General features: G+C 53.9%; 3 protein-coding genes across 4 annotated transcripts; all 3 read left to right on the top strand.

Annotated features, from left to right (window-relative positions):
• Nucleotides 1-16: 16 nt before the first annotated feature.
• ZBTB22 (zinc finger and BTB domain containing 22) lies at nt 17-3,649 on the top strand. Of its 2 annotated transcripts, none has more exons than XM_031434962.2 (2): nt 17-224; nt 1,083-3,649. In XM_031434962.2, the coding sequence occupies exon 2, from the start codon at nt 1,152-1,154 to the stop codon at nt 3,057-3,059; it is 1,908 nt and encodes a 635-aa protein (XP_031290822.1). In that variant the 5' UTR covers nt 17-224; nt 1,083-1,151; the 3' UTR covers nt 3,060-3,649. The 2 variants fall into 2 exon arrangements, with proteins under 2 accessions (XP_031290822.1, XP_064332446.1); XM_064476376.1 differs by lacking the exon at nt 17-224 and adding an exon at nt 365-449.
• A 147-nt stretch (nt 3,650-3,796) lies between these two features.
• TAPBP (TAP binding protein) lies at nt 3,797-13,151 on the top strand. Its single transcript, XM_064476377.1, has 8 exons — nt 3,797-4,055; nt 4,183-4,353; nt 4,586-4,846; nt 9,784-10,182; nt 10,552-10,893; nt 10,973-11,062; nt 11,192-11,229; nt 12,049-13,151. Exons 1-8 carry the CDS (start codon nt 4,019-4,021, stop codon nt 12,058-12,060), a joined length of 1,350 nt encoding a protein of 449 aa, XP_064332447.1. The 5' UTR covers nt 3,797-4,018; the 3' UTR covers nt 12,061-13,151.
• Nucleotides 13,152-13,519: 368 nt separating this feature from the next.
• Nucleotides 13,520-21,025, top strand: RGL2 (ral guanine nucleotide dissociation stimulator like 2). Its single transcript, XM_031434960.2, has 18 exons — nt 13,520-14,023; nt 14,249-14,454; nt 15,708-15,791; nt 16,024-16,202; nt 16,332-16,382; nt 16,472-16,769; nt 17,041-17,292; nt 17,376-17,479; nt 17,571-17,655; nt 17,737-17,805; nt 18,004-18,078; nt 18,668-18,700; nt 18,822-18,943; nt 19,040-19,135; nt 19,214-19,325; nt 19,435-19,725; nt 20,122-20,236; nt 20,366-21,025. Exons 2-18 carry the CDS (start codon nt 14,290-14,292, stop codon nt 20,575-20,577), a joined length of 2,343 nt encoding a protein of 780 aa, XP_031290820.1. The 5' UTR covers nt 13,520-14,023; nt 14,249-14,289; the 3' UTR covers nt 20,578-21,025.
• The last annotated feature ends 264 nt before the right edge of the window (nt 21,026-21,289 follow it).

Below are 21,289 nucleotides of genomic sequence, written 5' to 3'. Positions count from 1 at the left end.
GAAGGGGGTGGGGTTTCTGGGGGACTGTCGGAAGCTGGGAGACCGGGGCGATTAGATCCCGCAAATCTGCTAATGGCCACAGCTCGGGGGCGGAGCTCAGGCAGCCGTGGCCAGGACCCATCGCCAGTGGGAAGAGGCAGGCTTACCGAATTAAAAGGGAATGAGAGCTTCGGCCGAACCAAGCCCTAAGTCCTCAGGGGCGGAAGAGACCTGGTACCTTTAAGGTGGAATGAGACAACTGTTCTTTAAAGGCGAAGTGGCCGAGTCGGCCGAGTATTGCCCAGCGGCTCGGGTGGGGGTGCCCGCCTGTGCCTTTAAAGCCGGAGGGGCGGGAGGCGGAGCGGAGGCGGAGGGCGGAGGGAGTCGGCGCAAGATGGCGGCGGGAGGGGCCCAGGCTGCGGCTCTGGCAGCCGAGTGAGGGGCGGGGGGGCCCGGGGGCGCGCGGCCCGGTAAGCGGGGACGCGCGGGGTTGGGGGGCGCCTTCCGGGTGGGAGAGGAGGTCAAAGTAGCGCTTGGGGCGGAGCAGAGGGGGGCGGGGTCCGATGTGGGCAGGGGAAGGCAAGGGGCGGGGCCAAAAGAGCTACGGGGCGGATCTTGAGAAGGGCGGGGCCTAATGGGCGGGGTTATAGGTAACTTGGGGCCAAGGGGCGTGGCTGGCGAAAGAGCCAGGGGGCATAGCCTGAAGGGACATGGGAGAGAGGGGTGGTTTTCAGTACCAGAGCCCACTTGCCCCCCTCCCAAGAAAAGGGTGCAACACACCAAAAAGGTAAATTTTGGAAAGTCAGGCTCTCAGGCAAGTGGGAATTTCTGAGGGGAGGCACCCCACTCCCCAGGAGCACCTTATTTCTCTAACGTCCAAGAAAAGAGCATTGGATTTGGAGTTAGGGCCCTGCCACTTACTGATGTGACCTTGGATAATCTCTTAATCTTTCTGAGCCTCAGTTTCCTCATCTGTCAAGTGAGGTTGAAAGGAATAGCTATCTTATAGTGTTGTTGTGGGGAGTTACTCAGACAATAAGCTTGAACATGTTTTTAAACTGTCATTATGAGATGTTATCATTGGTCTCTCTTTCTCTTTCCAGAGACCCCCCCGGCCGCCCTCCTCCTTCCCTTGCTTCTGTGGCTGGGGGGGTACCTCTTCCCTCCACACCATGGAGCCTTCTCCTCTGTCTTCCAGTGGGGCAGCACTCCCCCTGCCTCTATCGCTGGCTCCCCCACCACTGCCCCTGCCTGCAGCTGCAGTGGTGCACGTGTCCTTCCCTGAGGTGACCAGTGCCCTTCTGGAGTCCCTCAATCAGCAGCGGCTACAAGGCCAGCTCTGTGATGTGTCCATCCGAGTGCAGGGACGTGAATTCAGGGCTCATCGTGCTGTCCTGGCTGCCTCTTCCCCTTACTTCCACGACCAGGTCCTACTCAAGGGCATGACCTCCATCTCACTGCCCAGTGTCATGGACCCAGGAGCCTTCGAGACTGTCTTGGCTTCGGCTTATACTGGCCGCCTCAGCATGGCCGCTGCTGACATTGTCAACTTCCTCACAGTGGGGTCTGTGCTCCAAATGTGGCACATTGTGGATAAATGCACTGAACTCCTCCGCGAGGGCCGGGCCTCGGCCACTGCCACCACCATCACCACTGCTGCAGCCACCTCAGTCACTGTCCCTGGTGCTGGGGTCCCCTCAGGGAGTGGGGGCACTGTGACCCCTGCCCCAGTGGGCTCCGTGCGCTCCCATGCCTCCAGTCGGGCCAGTGAGAATCAGTCCCCCAGCAGCAGCAACTACTTCAGCCCCCGGGAGTCCACTGATTTCTCCTCTTCCTCCCAAGAGGCATTTGCAGCTTCTGCAGTGGGCAGCGGGGAGCGTCGAGGAGGTGGCCCTGTGTTCCCAGCCCCTGTGGTTGGCAGTGGTGGGGCTACCTCTGGAAAGCTGCTGCTGGAGGCAGACGAGCTGTGTGATGATGGTGGGGATGGGAGGGGTGCGGTGGTCCCTGGGTCTGGGCTCAGGCGGCCCACCTATGCACCCCCCAGCATCGTGCCACAGAAACACTGGGTATATGTGAAGCGGGGTGGAAACTGCCCAGCACCAGCACCCTTGGCTCCCCAGGACCCAGACCTCGAAGAGGAGGAGGAGGAGGAAGACTTGGTGTTAACCTGTGAGGATGATGAAGATGAAGAGCTTGGGGGTGGCTCGGGGGTTCCAGCAGGGGGAGGACCTGAGGCTACCCTTAGCATAAGTGATGTCCGGACCCTGTCTGAGCCTCCGGACAAGGGAGAGGAGCAGGTCAATTTCTGTGAGTCCTCCAATGACTTTGGCCCCTATGAAGGTGGGGGTCCTGGGGCAGGGCTTGATGATTCAGGGGGACCCACCCCTTCCTCGTATACTGCCTCTCACCCTCCAAGGCCCCTGCTTCCCCTGGACATGCAGGCCAACCAAATCCTAGTCTTCCCATCCTCTTCCTCCTCCTCCTCCTCCTCCTCACAGGCTCCAGGCCAGCCGCCAGGGAACCAAGCTGAACATGGGGCGGTGACCCTGGGGGGCACACCAGCAGGGGGCCTGGGTATGCCAAGTGGCACTGGTGGGACCTCTGGAGGGACAGGCAGTGGGGATGGAAATAAGATATTTCTGTGCCACTGCGGCAAGGCCTTTTCCCACAAGAGCATGCGAGACCGGCATGTGAACATGCATCTCAACCTGCGGCCCTTTGACTGCCCCGTGTGCAACAAAAAGTTCAAGATGAAGCACCACCTGACAGAGCACATGAAGACGCACACAGGCCTCAAGCCCTATGAGTGCGGTGTCTGTGCCAAGAAGTTCATGTGGCGAGACAGCTTCATGCGACACCGAGGACACTGTGAGCGCCGGCACCGCCTAGGTGGGAGTGGGGCCGGACCGGGACCTGGTGGGCCCATGGGGCCAGCCTTGCAGCCCAAGAGAGAGTCCCCTGGCAGGGGCAGTGGTGATGAGGCCAGTGGGGCCACGCCTCCGCCCAGCCGACGTGTCTGGTCCCCACCCAGTGTCCCCAAGGTGGAGATGGGCTTCAGTGGGGGCGGAGGAGCAAACTGAAGAGGCAGATTACTGGGAGTAGCTTCCTGGGAAGAGGGAATAGGGATCACGAGCCAGGGGCGCTGTGTCCCCTAGGTGATCTCCTAACACAGTCTTCCTATCGCTATGGACTTGTATATATTCTGGAGGGGGAACCGCGTTGCACCTTGGGCCACCCCATTCCACTCCTCAGCCCCTCCTCCCCAAAGCATCCCCAGAACTAAGCCCTTCCTTCCATTCAGATGGGTACACTGAAGCCGAGAGCCCAGGCACCCATATGGTGGGGAGGGGAACGGGGCTTGTTGAGCATCCTGGAGTCACTGGATCAAGGGTCAGGTGGTTGTAGTCTGTATCTGAAGTCTGTGTTTGTGTTGTTGTGGGGACCAGGCCTTTGAGCCCCACCCTTGTCGTAGAATATATCTTGCCCCCCAGAGGATGTGCCCCTTATTTCTACCCTAACCCCTCTTTCCCCACCTTGGGTTCCCCCAACTCCATTATCATTGGGGAGGGGGGAATGGAGACAAAGAGGGAGTAAGTCACAGGAGTACAAGGTTTTTATTTTAAATCTTATTTTTTTTAAACAGTGATTAAAATATTTATTGGTCATTTCATTTGGCTTCCCGACAACCCCTGTGTGTTTGCTAGGGACCTGGCACAGGTCGGGGAAGGTGTAGTAATGGTTCTCAGGGAGGTGGATTCTGGGGGAGAGGGCACGGGAAGGGGAGCCTAGGGTGTGGGAAGGCTCCTGGACTCTGTGGTACTGGGAGGTCCAGGAGGGCAGGGCGAGGCCGAGGTCTCCAGACCAGAACTGGAGAGGATGTTCAGGGATCCCTGCCCAGCCAGTGGGGGAAGCACCTGCCTCCCACGCGCTGTAACCTAATCAGAGCTGGGACTTCCTCCACCCCTCCTGCTGGCCTTTGGAGGAAAGTGAAAGTGAAAGGGGGAAGAGGAGGCTTCGGGACTGAGAAGATCGCGGCGCCATGAAGCCTCTGTCCCTGCTCCTCGCTGTGGCTTTGGGTGAGCAAACCCCGCGACTCTTTGCCCAGGGATGCCAGAGGTGACCCTGGCACGTCGGAACGGGAGAGTGGGAGGTTGGGTCACCTGACATTGGGCTTGTCCCCTTACTTGCGCCCCTCTCCCCCAGGCTTGGGGACCGCCGTCTCGGCGGGACCCGCGGTGATAGAGTGTTGGTTGGTGGAGGATGCGGGCAGGGGCCAGCTAACCAAGAAACCCGCTGCACTGCTGCTGCGCCAGGGCGCGGAGAGCCTACTTCCCCGGCCGGACCTCGACCCAGAGCTCTACCTGAAAGTGCATGGTGAGTCCCCCCGACTCGCTCCTAACGCTGTCGTCTCCATCGAGACCCCCTCCTTTTTAGGTCTCGCAGTGACCTCGGGCCTTAGTTTCCCCCTCTGTAAAATGAAACTGGATTACTGCTAAATCTCTCACTACCTGGTAATCTGTACGTCTGAAGTTCCCTGGACGCTGCCATCCCCGGCCCTTTCCTGGTGGCGACTCTACAGCAGCAACTCCCTTCTCTGCGCTCACAGATCCTGCGGGTGCCCTCCTGGCGGCCTTCAGGCGGTACCCCCGGGACGCCCCCGCGCCACGCTGCGAGCTGAGCCGATACGTCCCGTTCCCTGCCTCAGCAAACTGGGTCAGCGTCTTGACTCCGGAGCAGAGCTGCCCGCGGGCCCTGGACGGGACTTGGCTCATGGTCAGCATATCCAGCCCGGTCCTCAGCCTCTCCAGCCTCCTTCGACGAGAGTCCGAGCCTCAGCTTGAGCCTGCTCTCATCACCATGGCTACAGGTATCTAAGGAGGGGAAGTGGAGATAAACGGGTAGATAATAGGGGTCCAGATCAGCCGGTGACTCGCTGTGCCAACTTGAGCGAGTCATTTCCCCAGTCAACTCTCAGTTTCCTTATTTGTAAATCGAGGCGGTTCAGCTAAAATTAAACTATCTCTAACAGTTGTATACAAAAAAGAAAGAAAGAAAGAAAAAAAAAACTGTCCCTAACCGCTTCTCCTAGCCCCAGACCTGTTAAAAATTTTTATTGGGCGCGGGGCTTCGTGGTGTTCCGGGGGCGCAGCTTTGGAGAGAGGCAGGGGTTCTGGACACTGGACCTTAAGAAACTTGCAATGCAAAGGTGTTGGGAGGGTCTCAGAAGGAGGAACTTCTTTCCTGCTAGATCTTGCTACTTGCGATTCTTACCCTGTTTAAAAACAGGGTTTTCGAGCCCCACCCGTGCCCACATCCGGTCCTGCAAAGCTCACGCTTTTGAGCTCAAGCGCGCTCACCTACGCTGCAGCCTCTTCCTTATAGCGAGTGAGGATTCACTGACTCTCTCGTCACCAGATGCTGGGCTTGAGTGCGTGAGCAGAAAGGAAGCGGTGGGAGACCTAACGGTTCCCACGTTCCCACTGCAAAGACCAATTAACTGCATCGTGCAATGGGGTTTGAGGCCCGGGAGTCAGGCACTTTGCTTGGCTAGGGCGCAGGGAGAGAGGAAGGGAGGGAGTGGATGGATAAAGCAAGAATGGAGAAGATCTGGCGGGGATTTGGGATTTCTAGGAACTCTTCTCGGGAGGGTGGGTAGGGTATGAATGGAGTCTTCAGTTTCCTTCAGCCTTGTGTGATTTTATGGAAAAAATACAGCCTGACCTCCTGGTCAACCCCAGCCCAGCCCTACACCTTCCCCTCCCCCAGTACCTTCTCCCTGCCACCCTCCTCATTGAGAATCATCTACAGGAATCAGCAACCACCCTGCAGCCCTCACCTCTGCTAACATCTCCATTCTTAGTCACCAGACCTCGACCTGGGCAGGGGCAGAGGTAAACTGCTGCTTGTGGGGACAGTAGCTCTCTCTAGTAGGCAGGAATATTTCCTGGCTTCATGAGGTGGGGGTGAGAATGTCATTTTCTCTCTGAGTCTACTTTTCCAACTGTAAAATGTGGACAGTATTTCCCATCTGCCTTTCCTTCGTTGTGACTATCAAGGGAGGTACTTTGTTAATTTATTTGCTGACTCCATAACTTAAATTAGCACCAAGAATAAATAAGGGCCCAGTAGTTCTCAGTCCAGGCTGCAAATAAGAATCCTTTTTGGAAGTTTCTAAAATATACTGAAGCCTAAGTCCTACTCCAGGTGAATTAAATCAAAATCTCTGGGGTGGCCCTGGATATTTTTAAGGGTCACAAAGGTGATCTGATGTAGATTCTACCCTCAAGAAAGTTCTCATCAGATCTGTCATGGATAATTGTAGAGTGGAAAGTAACTTGGGCCATAAAAGAAGTGCAGATAGGGAGCCATGGGAGTGCCCAGGTGGGAAAAGTATTGTATCTCATCCACCACTGGGGGTGAAAATTCCTTGCTGTGCTCAGTCTTCCTCTTCAAGCATTTCTGCTTGATTAGGGATTTTAAAAAATGAAAGTTGTTTTTTTAATATAAAATTAAAAATGGACTCTTTCCAGGGTCACAAATCATTGGTAATTTTGCTAATATACATTTATACATTATTTCTTAACAAATTAGTTATCAAATACTCTAAAATGTTTATTGACAAATATACTTTATTAATATACTTCGTGTGTATGGCATTTAATTCTCATCATTCTGTTAAAACATTGTTGTGGAAAATTTCAATGACATGCTAAAGTAGAGAATAGTAAATTGAACCCCCCATATGCCTGTTACCCACTTGCATAGTTGTAATTACATTTTAACAAATTGTTTCACATATCTTCCCCCAACCTTCTACTCTTTTTTGGAAGTGTTTTTAAGTATATCCTATCATATTATTTTACTCATAAGTACTTCAGTAAGCATTTCTATTAAATAATGGCTTTGAGGGGGGAAGATACAGCTCAGTGGTAGAGTGCATCCTTAGCATGCATCAGGTCCTGGGTTCAATCCCCAGTATGTCCATTAAAAGAAAATTACTCTAATAAAACCCCCACTTTAATAGTATTATCATACCTAACAAAACAGACAATTCCTTAATATCATTTAATTCCTGACTCATATTAAAAATTTCCCAATTGTCTCAATGACGTTCTTTTACAGTTGATTTGCTTGAATTAGGATCAAAAAGAAATCTGTGTTATAGTTGGTTGTTGAATCTGCTCGGCCTGCCAGAACAAAATATCATAGATCGGGTAGCTTAAACAATAGGAATTTATTTTCTCACAGTTCTGGAGGCTAGAAGTCAAAGATCAAGTCTGAGATCAAGGTGCTAGCACGGTTGGTGTCTGGTGAGAACCCTCCCCTGTGGTTACAGATGGCCACCTTCTGGCTGTGTCCTGATACAGAGGAGAGAGAGTGAACTCTTGGTGTTTCTTCCTCTTCCTATAAGGGCACCAGCTCTATCAGATTAGGGCCCTACCTTTATGACCTCATTTAACTTTTATCATCTCCTCACAGTCACTGTCTCCAAATACAGTCATACAGTGGGTCAAGGCTTCCACATACAAATTGAAAGGGTAGGCGGGGAGGGAGAACCACAGATATTTAGTCCTTAAAATTTTGTCTCTTAAGTCTCTTTTCTTTGTAATTGCCCCACCCTTTTAAATGCTATTGATTTGTCATTTGTTCTGTAGAAGTTCCCACTTTCAGTATTTGGCAAATTGTTTCCTCATCATGTCATTTCCCTTGTTCCTTTTCTCTCCATAGTACCTATAAATTGGCAGTTAGATCTAGATGCTTGATTAGATTTGGGTTTGAATTTTTTCACTAATACTTTATAATAGTTGTTACCATTCACCTTTTAACAGAAAAGCAAAAACCTATATAGTACAAACTACAGAACAGGTAGAAATGTCCTTATTGTTCTGGCCCTGTTGTGTTTATATTTGTATTTTCACAGAGTTCCATTTGTGGGATGCAAATCTCAAATTGCTTTAATAACCCATATTAAAGGGCTAGCTTAAGGGTTGAACTGTAAAATCTTTAGATTTTGTTTATTAATCCTACAGATTGATTTTAACACTTCAAAAGTATGTTTTTGGATTTGAATACACTAAGTGAGTTTGCTTACTTTTTTCACTCTATTGAACAAAAACAATCCCATGAGGTTCAGAGAAGTTTAACCTTGTAGGCCTAAGAAGCTAGGATTTAAACTTACATAAAAATAATCACAAGAGAAAAAAGATTACTTCTGCCTTGAAGACGCAGACATTTCTGGCAGTGGAACAGATCTTGAGGGACATGGAATATTTACATGTTGGAGAAAATGGGGAGGGGCCTTGTAAACTGAAGGAACTTTATTGAACAAAGCAAAGACCAATGGTTAGAGTTTCTACTGGTCACAAGACAGGGATTCTATGTGGCTGGTTCTTAGGATGCAAGAGAAGTCTGGAAAGGTGGGTTCTGACTGGATTATTGAGGTTTATAAGTGATAGTGAACCATCAGAAGTTTTGTGTGTGTGTGTGTGTGTGTGTGTGTGTGTGTGTGTGTGCGCACCATTTCCCCAGAAGCCTGCTATTTTACTAGATTTTTACAAAAGGTAGGCAAGGATCATATCATTGGACTAATGGGTAAAATATAGATAAAGTCATTTTCCCAAATTGATGATGATGACAGTAATGAAAATAGTAACAGCTAAGTATTTTCTGTATGCCAGGTCCTGTTCTAAGCACTTTATAGGCATAATCTTATTTATTCCTCTCAACAACTGTAAGAACTAGGTACTGATATTATCCCCATGTCACAGATGAAGAAATATGAGACACAGAGCAGTTAGGTGACTTGCCCAGGGCCGTGCAACTTGTAAGAAGCAGGGCTCAGAATTGAACCCAAGCCATCTAGCTTTAGCCTGTGCCTTTAGTTGCTGGCCTCTTAGGTAGCTGATATTTTTAAATAGGCAAGTGACTGGATCAGACTTGAAGCCACATTATTTGGTTACAGTGTGGAGGAAGAAATGAAGGGGCGAGAGAGACTGAGGATAGGGAGACCTGAGAGGAGGCTGTTGTCATTGTCCAGGTGTATATTGATGAGAACTTGAGTTGGAAACAGACGTAAGATCTATTTGGGACACAGAAGTAGGGCCTGATGGGGATAGCACATGGCACATTTTATTTTGCAGTTTGATCATCTATCTGCCTTATTAGACTGTACACAATTTGAGGGCAGAGGCTGCCTGTCTTTTTCTTTTTCCCTTTTTTTTTTTTTTTGGTGGGGAGATAATTAGGTTTGTGTGTGTGTGTGTTTGTTTGTTTATTTATTTAATGGAGCCACAAGGCTCCAGGTACTTACTGCGTATACTGCCTCAGTAGATCACAGCAGTCTGTGTTCAGGTTTAGGCAAAAACCAGAACCTTCCAGAGTCGGTAAATACTCTGTATAGCACCACAGGGTTGACAGTCCTGAGTCTTCACTGTGTTCACCAGCAAACTAAAGGCCTGGCTCTCCAAGGGTAGGGTATGGAGACTGGACTGGTTCAGGTTGAGTCAGAAGCACACTCAGATCCCGCTGTCCCCAGAGCTTGAGCAGGCTGTGTGTTCAGAGCAGCCTTCAGTGGCCATCCCCATTCACTGCTCTTGTTCGCCTCTAGACCTCTCTGCTCACTCTCAGTCACACCGGGTGCCACTCAGTCTCAGGCAAAGGGGATTTGCAGGGAGGGCTGGGAGATGGTGGAAGAAGGTGGGGTGGTAAATTGGAGTTGAATCCCCCCATAACTCCATGTCTCTATTTTTTCCTTCTTTCTCTCCCGCATGCCCCTCCACTCCCTCCTCTCCCCATGCTCCCTAGCTGTGCTGACTGTCCTCACTCACACCCCCACCCCTCGCATCCGACTGGGAGAAGATGCCCTGCTGGACTTGAGCTTTGCTTACATGCCGCCCACCCCCAAGGCTACTACATGTCTGGCCCCAGGTCCCCCTCCCTTTGGGCTGGAGTGGCGACGGCAACACCAGGGTAAGGGGCACCTGCTGCTGGCTGCAACTCCTGGGCTGAATGCACAAATGCCAGCTGCCCAAGAGGGAGCGGTGGCATTTGCTGCTTGGGATGATGAGGAGCCCTTGGGTCCATGGACCGGAAATGGAACCTTCTGGCTGCCTGCAGTGCGGCCCTTCCAGGAGGGCACCTATCTGGCCATTGTACACCTGCCATACCTGCAAGGGCAGATCACCCTGGAGCTTGCTGTGCAGAGTGAGTGAGGGGATAGGGGTCCCCATGGGTAGAGGGTGGTCATTGGGGTTATGGGGACACCATGACAAGGGGAGGGATGGTGGAGAAAAGGGTGCTGGGTGAGTAGAGGGAGACAGACTTGGGTCCCTGGGTGTCAGAGAGGCTTTGGGATGAACATTCCCAAATCTGAGGGAATAGGGGTCCCTGAGAATAGGGGCCTTGGCACAGGGATTCCTGTGAAACACCAATGGGCAGTTGGTGGGCTCCCCATCCTGGAAGAAAAAACCCAAACCCCTCTCAGTTTGGGGGGAGCCAGAGGGCCCACTGAGGGTCTCCGAGGCAGGGCAATGTAGATGATTCCCCCATGCTCCTTTCTCACTCTCTCCTCAGAGCCCCCCACGGTGTCCCTGACACCAGCACCTCTTGTATGGGCCGCCCCCGGGGAGGCACCCCCGGAGTTGCTTTGCCTGGTGTCCCACTTCTACCCCTCTGACAGCCTGAAGGTGGAGTGGGAGCTCCGGGGAGGTCCAGAGGGCAGCTTTCAGAAGGCCGAGGGGCAGAGGTGGCTGTCTGCCCTGCGCCACCACTCAGATGGCTCTGTCAGTCTCTCTGCACACCTGCAACCACCCCCAGTCACCACTAGGCAGCATGGGGCACGCTATGCCTGTCGTGTCCACCACCCTAGCCTGCCAGCCTTGGGGCGCAGCGCCGAGGTCACCCTGCAGGTGGCAGGTAAGAGCTGGGAAGATGGAGAAGCTGGGGTCTGGTGCCTGGGAATGTAAGACTCACTCTTACAGCTTCTCCTTGCCAGGTCTCTCTGGGCCCTCTCTGGAGGACGGCGTAGGCCTCTTCCTGTCTGCCTTTCTCATCCTCGGGCTTGTCAAGGCGCTGGGCTGGGCTGGTGAGTGTGAACCCCACCTAGACTGGGACCCTTGACTGGCAGACATTCTCTGCCTACTCCCAGAAGCTTCACCCCCATTCCTCTGCCCTACTACTCCCCATCCCATCCTTTCTCCATCTCTCTCCACAGCTGCCTACCAGGCCACTTCCAAGGATTCAACAGAGAAGGTAACAACACTCCACCTTCCTTTATCTTTCCCTTCTCATTTAACCCTTCCTTCCAACTCCTCACCCACGAGGGAGGCTGCTGGCCTGGTGGGTAGAAACCAGACTTGGAATTCACACAAACCTCTGTTAAACCTGGCCACCTTGAACATGCTACACCTCAGCTTTCTTGGATGTAGGGATAAAAAATTGGGGATGGGGGTGAGGGTATAGATCAGTGGTAGAGTGTATGCTCGGCATGCACAAGGTCCTGGGTTCAATCCCCAGTACCTCCAAAAAAATTAAGTAAAAAAATTAAACAATAAATTACTTAGGCAGCATTGTCCTACAGAAATATCATGCAAGCCACAGAGGTAAATTTAAGTACATACTCTAGTGGCTGCATTAAAAAGGTAAAAATATACCTAATATATCCTTACTATTATCATTTGACATGTACTCAGTATAAGAAATTACAGTGTTTTTTTCTATCCTAAGTCTTCAAAAGCAGGGGTTTATTTTAAACTGTCAGCACACCTCAATTCGGACTAGCCACATTTCAAATGCTCAACAGACACAAGTGGGTGGTGGATTCCCTACTGGACAGCAGAGGCTCGGAGGGCTGTTGGGATGATTAGAGATAGTGCATCTCCTTTGAAAGATGCAGGAGCAAAACCCCTTGGCACAGCATCCACCAGACAGAAAACATACAGAAAGTGTTAGCCTCTTTCTTCTGCCACCGTCTGTGCCTGTGATGTTAATTTGTCTCTGGATTGACCATAAACACTTCACCCTGCTTTCTAAAATCCTGAATTCCTCACCTCCTTTTCACTTCTCTTCCAGAAAACACAGTGAGGCCACTCGCCACCATCCTGGGGAAGCCATGATCATCTCTGGTCTGAGCTATTGTAGTAACTCTCCCAAATTGTACACCCTCTGTTCCTGATCCCTTCAGTCTCTTTCCACTGAGCGGCCAGAATGTTTTCTTAAAAGACACAAATCCACGGTATTCACCTTCTTAGAGCTCTAGAGCAGCGGTTCTCAAAATTTTTGGTCTTAGGACCTTTTGAAAATTACCAAGGACTCTATAGAGCTTTTCTTGTGTGGGTTATAAACTATAGACATTTATTGTATTAGAACTTAAAATTGAGAACAATTTAATACACAGGAATACACAAGCACACTTCCATTAGCTGTGAGGACAATGTCACTACACACCATGTAGCTTCAGGAAAACTCTACTGTACATTTTTTAGAGAATGAGAGCGAAGAGGCAAATAATAGTTTAGTATTGTTATGAAAATAGTTTAAATACCCCCCTGAAATAGTCTCAGGGACCTCTGGAATAGGAACCGGTGCTCTAGAGGCCAGATCCATTCTTCTTGTCCTGGCCTATGCATCCCTCTTCAAGCCCACTTGGTGCTCTCCAGCCCTCCTCTCGATGCTTGTCCCACTGGCGGCTGATCCTTTCCTCCAATGGCCTCCTATCCTCCCTGGGTCCCAGAGCTCTTTTCCCTCGGTCTGGTCCACCCTCGCCCTCCCCGGGCTCCAGACCAGGTCAGCCTCGTTATTCCCTCAGACCGCCGCGTGTCCCTCTTGTGCGGTTCGCCATGGTTGTATTTAAGTAATCGTTCGAGTCGTTGTTAAATGCCTGTCTCCCCGCCCGGACTGTCGGGCCTCTCAAAGGCCAGGATGAGCCTGTCTGTCCACTGCTGTGTCCTCCGCGCAGGCAAAGGGCCTGGCGCCCACTGGAGGCCGCTCAATGTAAGAAATTGGAGTCTTTTGGCGTCCTAAGTATTCAAAATCAGGTGTTGGAGCAAGTAACTATTGGAGGAAGGAAGCGGCCGCCTCGGCTTAGGGACCTCAGGAGGGCAGAATGGTCGGCAAAACAGACGCGGGGAGCGGGTCTAATCTTGTGGGAAATAAAGTTGCTCGAGTGCTTCCAACGGGGATGTCTCCATTCTACTCCAGGGGTCTCCATTCTACTCCAGGGATCCCCTTTCCAAGCACAATGACTTCCAATCACCAGTGGTTCCTTCGTGACCCGGACCTCTAAAACGCCTTTGCGATACCCAATCCCCTTTCGAAATATTTTGGGGTCAGGCGCCGCTAATGGCAGGCAGGATGCCCTCAAGCCTCGGGCTCTCCGGGGGTGACCGTAAGGGAGCGGAGATCCCAGCCTCGGAAACCCCGGAGCGCCGTCTGGAACCGGAAGTGGCAGCTTCCTGCCCCGCCCCCTTTCAAGCGGGCGGAAGCCGAGGGTTTCTCGGAAAAGCCGGAGTGGATTTCGGCCTGCTATACGCGTGAGTGCGGGTGGGAGAGTAACCCCGAAGGCTGGAGTAACTAGGTCCGTCCCAGCCTAAAACACTTCCCGCGGGAGTTTTAGCCTCGTCGTTGTGTCGGGAGAGGGGGATGTCAAATACTGCTCCTGCTCTTCCCCGGGGGCTGGAGACTGGAATCTTTATCCCAATTCAGTGCGGGGCGAATTGAATTCCAGGATCCCCGAGTCAGTGGGACCCAAGGACAGCGTTGCTCGTGACCCGGGCCTCTGGGTCCTGACCTCTGGTGTCCAACGCTCCCCTAGTCCGCAGCCCTGGCTCCTGTCCTCACTTCCTTCCCTTTTTGGCTCCTGCTCTCGGAGCGGGCGGACGTTGAGGGGAGCGGAAAGGGCGGGAGGGCCCGGGAGTCTGGCGGGGGGGGGGTACAAGGGGGTGCGGAAAAGCCGGGGAGGGGACTCAGTCCAGGAACTTGATCGGGGGCCGGAGACGGACGGGAACAGCGGCCCGGGACCCGCGCTGCCCCCACCCATCCAGAGCAGGTCAGAGCCAGAGCACCCAGTGACCCTGCCCGTTCCTGTACTCGTGACCCCCATCCTCAAAATGCACCAGCCCCCCCCCCAATTCCACCCCTGTGTTGCCCCCCGCCCAGCCTCCCTGCAGGACTCCCATCTAGTAAAACATAGAACCCACCCGCGTACCTCCCCTCCCGGCTTCCCCGCGCCCACCTGACTCTCCACCTGCCTCCCCCTCCTGTCTCTCCCCAGGCGCCCCCATGGCCCGACCCCGCTGATTCCTTCACTCGGCCATGCTCCCGCGGCCCCTGCGGCTGCTTTGGGACACGAGCCCCTCCGGGGGAGTCGTACTGAGCAGCTTCCGGAGCCGAGACCCCGAAGAGGGTGGGGGCCCAGGTGGCCGGGGCGTGGGCGGGGGGCAGGAGGAGGAGGAGGAGGAGGAGGAAGAAGAAGACGAGGTGAGATGCGGGTGGTGGGAGGTTGGGCGTGTATATTTCAGAGACTCTCCACCTTTCTCTTCGTGTCTCTGTGTCCCTTCATCTCTTCCTCCCAGCCTCAGCTACTTCCGTGCCCCTTGCTGGTGTCTGCCTGTCTCCCCGCTGCGGGGAGTCCCGGCGTTTCTGTGGTTCTCTGTGGCAGTGTGATTCAGGACCTGTCCGCAGGAACCTGCCCGGTTTCTGCCAGGAGCGTCTGGCTGGCTCTCCTGCGGGTCTCTGGCCCGCTCCACCTATGCCCGCGTGTGCTTGTCTCTGGGCATTTTGTCTAGGTCCCTGCCTCCCTCCTTATTTTTGTTTGCCGGGGAGGGGTTTGTTTCCACAGTAACCCGCTCCTCTGAATCCAGGATTGGGGAAGGAACCCTTCGATTTCGTGACCCCTCCCCCCACCAGCCTCGGGCTGGGTGGAGGCGGGAAGCCAAGGTTCTCGGACCTTGAAGGGACCATCCCAGGCCGATTGGCGGGTGGTCACCTGCTTTTCTATGGGACTAATGGCGGTGGCTGGGATTGGGGCCTCGGGAAGGGCCAGAAGTTGGATTTGGAGCCCCGAGGCTTTGGACTCTTGGGTCCAGAGTCTGGGTGACTAGCAGGTCTGGTTTTTCGGGATCGGTTGGGGGAAGGGCTGGGTCACATGACTCTCTGAGTCTACGCCCCCCCCCATCAACCCACTTCCCCTTCTCCTTCCTGTATTGGGATCTGAGCCGCCACCTTGAGGGGGGTCTCCAGGGCTGAGGGACCCGGGGAAAGGGGGCTAAGGGGAAGGACTAACTCTTTGGGCTTGGCCAGTTCCTGCGGGGGAGGGCGGAGCATGCGGCTGTGCCTGTGACAGGTTTCAGCTTCTCAAGGTCTCTGCCTCAGGCTTTCTACCTTTCTCGCTTTCCCCTTTCTACACTTTGCGCCTTGATCCTCTTCTGTTCTGGGGTTCAGCTCTGGGGGGAAGGGGCTACAGCAGTCTCCAGGATCAGGGTTTCTGCATTCCATCCAACCCCCCACTACTACTTCCTAGACTCCACCGGGCCCTAAGACGGCTTGGGGGGGGCTGTCTGGGCCCCAGTGGGGGAGACCTGGGGTCACCAGCCCCCCCCACCCCTCGTACTCGCTGGTACTGCCTCCCTCCGCAACAGGTGAGGGGTACCAAGGGAGGAGTTGGGCCTGGGGGTAAGGGTTGGGCAGTTGGGGTGTGGAACTTTCTGACCTACCCTGCCTTGCTCCTCCAGGTCCCTGTATCTGTCTGGGATGAGGAGGAGGATGGTGCCATCTTTACTGTCACAAGTCGCCAGTATCAGCCTCTTGATCCCTTGGTGAGATCATAACTTTGACTTCTGGCCTCCCAGTTCCCCTCCCTCTGACCAACTTTCTGGCTGGAGTGCTAGGTTAGAGGTCTGGAGACCGGACTCTGCTGTGTGACTTAGGTCAAGTCTTCTGCTCTCTCTGAGTTTTAATACAGTGAGCCTGGATCTTCTCCTAGGTCTGGGATTTTTTCCCCCAGAGACCTAGGGGCAGAGTTGAAAAAGGGCCCTCTGTCTTCCCCAGGCCCCGAGGCCTCCCCCGCGTTCCTCCCGGAGGCTGCGAGCTGGCACACTGGAGGCCCTTGTCCGACACCTGCTGGATGCCCGGACATCAGGGGCTGACGTGACCTTCACAGCAGCCTTCCTGGCCACCCACCGGGCCTTCACCTCTACACCTGCCCTACTAGGGCTTGTGGCTGACAGGTCAGGGTCATAAGAGACCAAGGGTCATGGAGGTGTCTGGACTTTCTAAAGCCAGAATAGTCACCAAAATAGTCAAAGCCACTGGGGGTTTGGAAAAAACGGACAGATAGAATCTCTTCCCCTCCCCAGGCTGGAAGCCCTTGAATCTCATCCTACTGATGAACTAGAGAGGACAAAAGGGTGAGTGACCCCTGGCCCTTAACCTCTCGGTTCCCTATGCCCAAGCTGCAGCCTGTCATCTGACCCCTGGCTGATTCCCCTTCTCCCAGGGTAGCCATCTCTGTACTGTCAACCTGGCTGGCCTCTCACCCTGAGGATTTTGGCTCTGAGGTCAAGGGTCAGCTTGACCGGCTTGAGAGTTTCTTGCTTCGGACAGGGTATGCAGCTGGGGAGGGTGTTGGGGGGGACAGCGCTGACCTCATCCGCAACCTCCGGTCCCGGGTGGACTCCCAGACCCCCGAACTTCCTAAGCCCCTGGCCCTCCCCGGCGATCCCCCTGCTGACCCCACGGATGTCCTCGTGTTCCTCGCTGACCACTTGGCCGAACAGCTGACCCTGCTAGATGCGGTGAGACCCTGACCTCTGGCCCCTATGCCCCCTTGCCCCCTACTAACCTGTCCCTGACTCCAGATCCTTACCTTGCTTCCAGTCCTTCCTGATCCAGCTCCCAGTCTCCTCTGTCCACCCAGTTTTGACCTTTCCCCATTTCCCCTTGGTTGTTGCCCTTCAAACCCTGTGTCCCTCTGGATTCTTGGCCACTTGAGATCCTCACACCCCTGATATTTGAAGGCTGACCTCACTTGACTATGAAATTTAACCTCTGACCTCTGCCCTGCAGGAGCTGTTTCTCAATCTGGTCCCCTCCCAGTGTCTGGGGGGCCTGTGGGGTCACAGAGACCGGCCAGGACATTCCCACCTCTGCCCATCTGTCCGGGCTACTGTCACTCAGTTCAACAAGGTGGCAGGGGCAGTGGTCAGCTCTGTCCTGGGGGCTACCTCAGCTGGAGAACGGTCTGGGGAGGTGACCGTCCGGCCACTTCGTCCCCCTCAGAGGGCCCGGCTCCTGGAGAAGTGGATCCGCGTGGCACAAGTAAGAGATAGGACCGGCCCTCTTGGGGACTGTGGTGTGGAAAGAGGTCCCACAGCAGCAGCCTCCCTCTGTGACCCCCACAGGAGTGCCGCCTGCTCCGAAACTTCTCTTCAGTTTATGCTGTTGTGTCGGCCCTGCAATCCAGCCCCATTCACAGGCTTCGGGCAGCCTGGGGGGAAACAACCAGGTGGGGAGGATGGGGCACTGGGCTGGGGTGAGGGTGGGGAAGGGGAGAACTGAGTCAGGCCCATCCTCAAGGCTGCTGCCACCCCCCCCAGGGACAGCCTCAGAGTCTTCTCCAGCCTCTGCCAGATTTTCTCCGAGGAGGATAATTATTCCCAGAGCCGGGAGCTACTCCTGCAGGTGAGGCCCTATTCCCTGGCATTGCCAGCCCTCCCTGCTCCTCCCTCCCACCCCCATATCTTAATGTTCTGTCACCACCAGGAGGTGAAGCTGCAACCCTCTCTAGAGCCGAATTCCAAGAAGGGCCCGAGGTCTGGCTTCCGGGGTGGGGTGAGTGACAAATGGAGGATGGCTGTGAAGGAGTAAGGGATGTGGGAGAGTGGAAGCAGTCTGCTGGATGCGAAGGGGAGGCACTCTGGGTGAGGAGAATTAAACTTGTTTTCTCAGGCAGTGGGATAGGGAAGTACGGAGGGATGGGGAGCCCTCGGATCAGTGGTGGGGGTGACTGACTCTCACCTCTAACCTCAGGGTGTAGTCCCATACCTTGGCACCTTCTTGAAGGACCTTGTGATGCTGGACGCAGCCTCCAAGGATGAGCTGGAGGTCAGTGGGGTGTGTGTGTGTGCGCGTGTGCACGCGCATGCACACAAGCGCTCATGCGCGGTTTGCGATGATGGAACAAGCGGGCCTCAGGGTCAGGCACACCTTCCAGAAGGGGCTGCAAGGCATAAGCACTGAGTGACAAGACTGTTACTTTGACCAGTTTATTTAACTTCTTTGTGCCTTAGTGGTCTGTAAATGGGAAACTAGTGGCAGTGTCTACATCAACTTGCTATCCCATGAGAGTTAAATGAATTAACATTTGGTGAGTGCTTAGAACATGTCTGAAGTGTGAGCATATGTAGATAGTTTGCTAAATAAACAAATACTGGGATCTTGGGCAAGTTCCTTATCTTTTCTGAGTTCTGATGTTCTCATCTGTGAAGTGGACACAATTTCTACCTGTGATGTGTAGTTTAAAGGGGAAGGTAGCGTGCTTAGGGCATGATGGATGGGGCCAGGGGGAGGGCCGGAGGAGTCAGAGAGGCCGAGTGAAGTGTGAATTGGATGTGGATGTGTGGGTGTTTGGGAGAGGGGATATTCTCTCTATGGCAGGGTTGGGACGCTTACCCCATCCCCTTTCTCCTTGCAGAATGGATACATCAATTTTGACAAGCGGAGGAAGGTGAGGGGAGTGCATGGGCTGGATGCTGGACATCCCTGGCCATGTCCTAGGAAGGGAAGAGGGAGGGCAGAGTTGGGAGTCCCTGAGTTTTGCCTCCTGCAGTCTGTGGGTTCCTTCCTAGGAGTTTGCTGTCCTTTCTGAGCTGCAGCGGCTCCAGAATGAATGTCGTGGCTATGACCTCCGACCCGACCCCGACATCCAGCAGTGGCTACAGGGACTCCGGCCACTGACAGAGGCCCAGAGGTGACTGGCTGGGTGAGGCGGGGACTTCAGGTCCTGGACTGAGTGTGGGGATCAGTGTGTCACGTTCTGACCTCTGCCCATTGCCCCCCTTTCCAGCCATCGTGTGTCCTGTGAGGTGGAGCCACCTGGTACCAGTGACCCTCCTGCCCCGCGGGTGCTTCGGCCAACACTGGTCATCTCGCAGTGGACAGAGTGAGGGAGTCAGGGTTGGAGGGCAGTCTCTTGGGGACTTGCTCTTCCTCTTCTGACCCTCCCAATCTGCCACTCCAGGGTTCTGGGTTCTGTTGGGGGCCCCACCCACATAGTCTCCTGGGACCGGCCCAGTGTAGGGGGAGATGAGGAGCCGGGAACCCCTGCTCCACTGCTGACGCGGCTGGCCCAGGTGAGCTCTGCTCCTGACTGCTGACCTCAACAGTGACCCTGACTTTATGGATGTTTCTTCCTTGACCTCCCTGCCTTCACACCAGTTCCCTCATGTTGTTTGTCCCCAGCACATGAAGTGGCCATCTGTCTCATCTCTGGACTCCGCCCTGGAAAGCACTCCATCCCTGCAAAGTCCTGCCGACCCCAGCCACCTCTCTCCCCCAGCTTCCTCCCCAAGACCTTCTCGGGGTCACCGCCGCTCAGCCTCCTGTGGCTCTCCGCTCAGTGGGGGTGCAGAAGCAGCCTCCAGTGGGGCTGGATGTGGGGGAGGGGGGTCTGGGCCAGGGTCCTCTGATTGCCGAATCATCCGAGTACAGATGGAGCTGGGGGAAGACGGCAGTGTCTACAAGAGCATCTTGGTGAGGAGCTGTGGGCTGGGAGGTGGGGTGAAGGATGGTACCCTGTGGGACTGTAGTGGTTGGGGAACAGCCTTTGAAATGGGAGGATGATTTTAGTTTTAATCCTGACCTTTGGTTGTAGCAGCCGTGTTTTATTTTGAAGGTCACTTTGCATTAGCTGCTGCACTTTGAACTTTTGGTAGTCATATTAGATTTTCTGAACCAACAGCAGTTTCCCCACAGGGAACAGCTGGCCAGTAGAGCACAGGGAGCTACCACGTTGGGCTTCCCTGTTCACTCTAAAGTGTTGGACATGAGTAACCTTTTCTGATTGGGTCCAGTGGCTGGGGTTGAAAGGATGGAAAGCGGAGGTCATCATAGTCAATTTATTGCCCTTTTGGTCTTTTGTCCTGTCAGGTGACAAGCCAGGACAAGGCTCCAAGTGTCATCAGCCGTGTCCTGAAGAAAAATAATCGTGATTCTGCGGTGGCTTCGGAGTATGAGCTAGTGCAGCTGCTACCAGGGGAGCGAGGTCAGAGGCCGTAAGGGAAGACAGACTGGGGAGGAGGGGAGGGCCCACCAGTGGGAGTGTACCCACATCCAGGTGGCTGTACAGGGAACAGCTGTGTATGTGCATGATCCCCCCTTTCTGAACCTACAGAGCTGACCATCCCCGCCTCGGCTAACGTCTTTTATGCTATGGATGGAGCTTCACACGACTTCCTCCTGCGGCAGCGGCGAAGGCCCTCTACTGCTACACTGGGCCTCACCAGTGGCCCCTCTGCCTCAGGAACTCCCCCAAGCGAGGGAGGAGGGGGTTCCTTTCCCCGGATCAAGGCCACAGGGAGGAAGATTGCCCGGGCACTGTTCTGAGGAGGAAGCCCTGTTGGCTCACAGAACTCATGGGGGCCATACCAGACATGCCATCCTGAGTGGTGGCAGTTGCCGCATTGGGAAAAAAATCCAGAGATGGCCAACCACCCTGGGGCAGTGAAGTGCCACAGGTTTACCAGACGGTGGATATCCAGCCCTGTGGGAATTGGTAATCTTGGTAACCAAGTTGGATACCTGTGTATAGCTCCCCACTTTCCATGAATTCAGCACAGCTAGTGCTGGAAAAAGGGATCGGTTTCTGATTCCTGGCCACATCTTAGTATGCCAAGGGTCAAGGAAGGGCCTAGAAGTAGGGGGAGAAGAAAAGCCTAGAAGCTCTTAGCCCCAGGGAAAGGGAACAGTAAGAAGGTTCTAGTAGGATTTCCTTTTCCTACTCTAGGGGTTCCTGTCACTGTGACAACACTAATAAACCAAAACACTACCTGAACTCTACTCCTGTCCTTGCAGTGCATATGAACTAGCTGCTGGGAGTCGGGGTGGGGAGCTGGCTGAAGGTAGACACCATGGAACAAAAGGGGCCAAATGTTTTTTATCCATGAAGAGCTGAAAGCAAGGAGTTGGTGGAAACGGTTTCCTCAGGATGGTTTATTCCTCCCCAGTAACCCCTCTATCCCTGGTCTCTTTATTTGCTCTTAAATTTTCCTAAGTTGTCATAGACCTATGTCAAGTACTAGCTACCCAATTAAAATGA

This window comes from Camelus dromedarius, chromosome 19 (assembly GCF_036321535.1).
Source record: "Camelus dromedarius isolate mCamDro1 chromosome 19, mCamDro1.pat, whole genome shotgun sequence".
Taxonomy (NCBI): domain Eukaryota; kingdom Metazoa; phylum Chordata; class Mammalia; order Artiodactyla; family Camelidae; genus Camelus; species Camelus dromedarius.
Note: the sequence above shows the minus strand (reverse complement) of the source record. Positions and strands in the feature narration are given on the sequence as shown.

Bases quoted from the DNA above. Each gene is read 5' to 3' on its own strand.
- ZBTB22 (XM_031434962.2), top strand. From the start codon at position 1,152: ATGGAGCCTTCTCCTCTGTCTTCCAGTGGGGCAGCACTCCCCCTGCCT.
- TAPBP (XM_064476377.1), top strand. From the start codon at position 4,019: ATGAAGCCTCTGTCCCTGCTCCTCGCTGTGGCTTTGG. The intron at 4,354-4,585 runs GTGAGTCCCCCC...CTGCGCTCACAG, and splicing joins GCTCTACCTGAAAGTGCATG to ATCCTGCGGGTGCCCTCCTG. The intron at 11,063-11,191 runs GTGAGTGTGAAC...CTCTCTCCACAG, and splicing joins CAAGGCGCTGGGCTGGGCTG to CTGCCTACCAGGCCACTTCC.
- RGL2 (XM_031434960.2), top strand. From the start codon at position 14,290: ATGCTCCCGCGGCCCCTGCGGCTGCTTTGGGACACGAGCCCCTCCGGG. The intron at 16,383-16,471 runs GTGAGTGACCCC...CCCTTCTCCCAG, and splicing joins GAACTAGAGAGGACAAAAGG to GGTAGCCATCTCTGTACTGT. The intron at 19,726-20,121 runs GTGAGGAGCTGT...TTGTCCTGTCAG, and splicing joins GTGTCTACAAGAGCATCTTG to GTGACAAGCCAGGACAAGGC.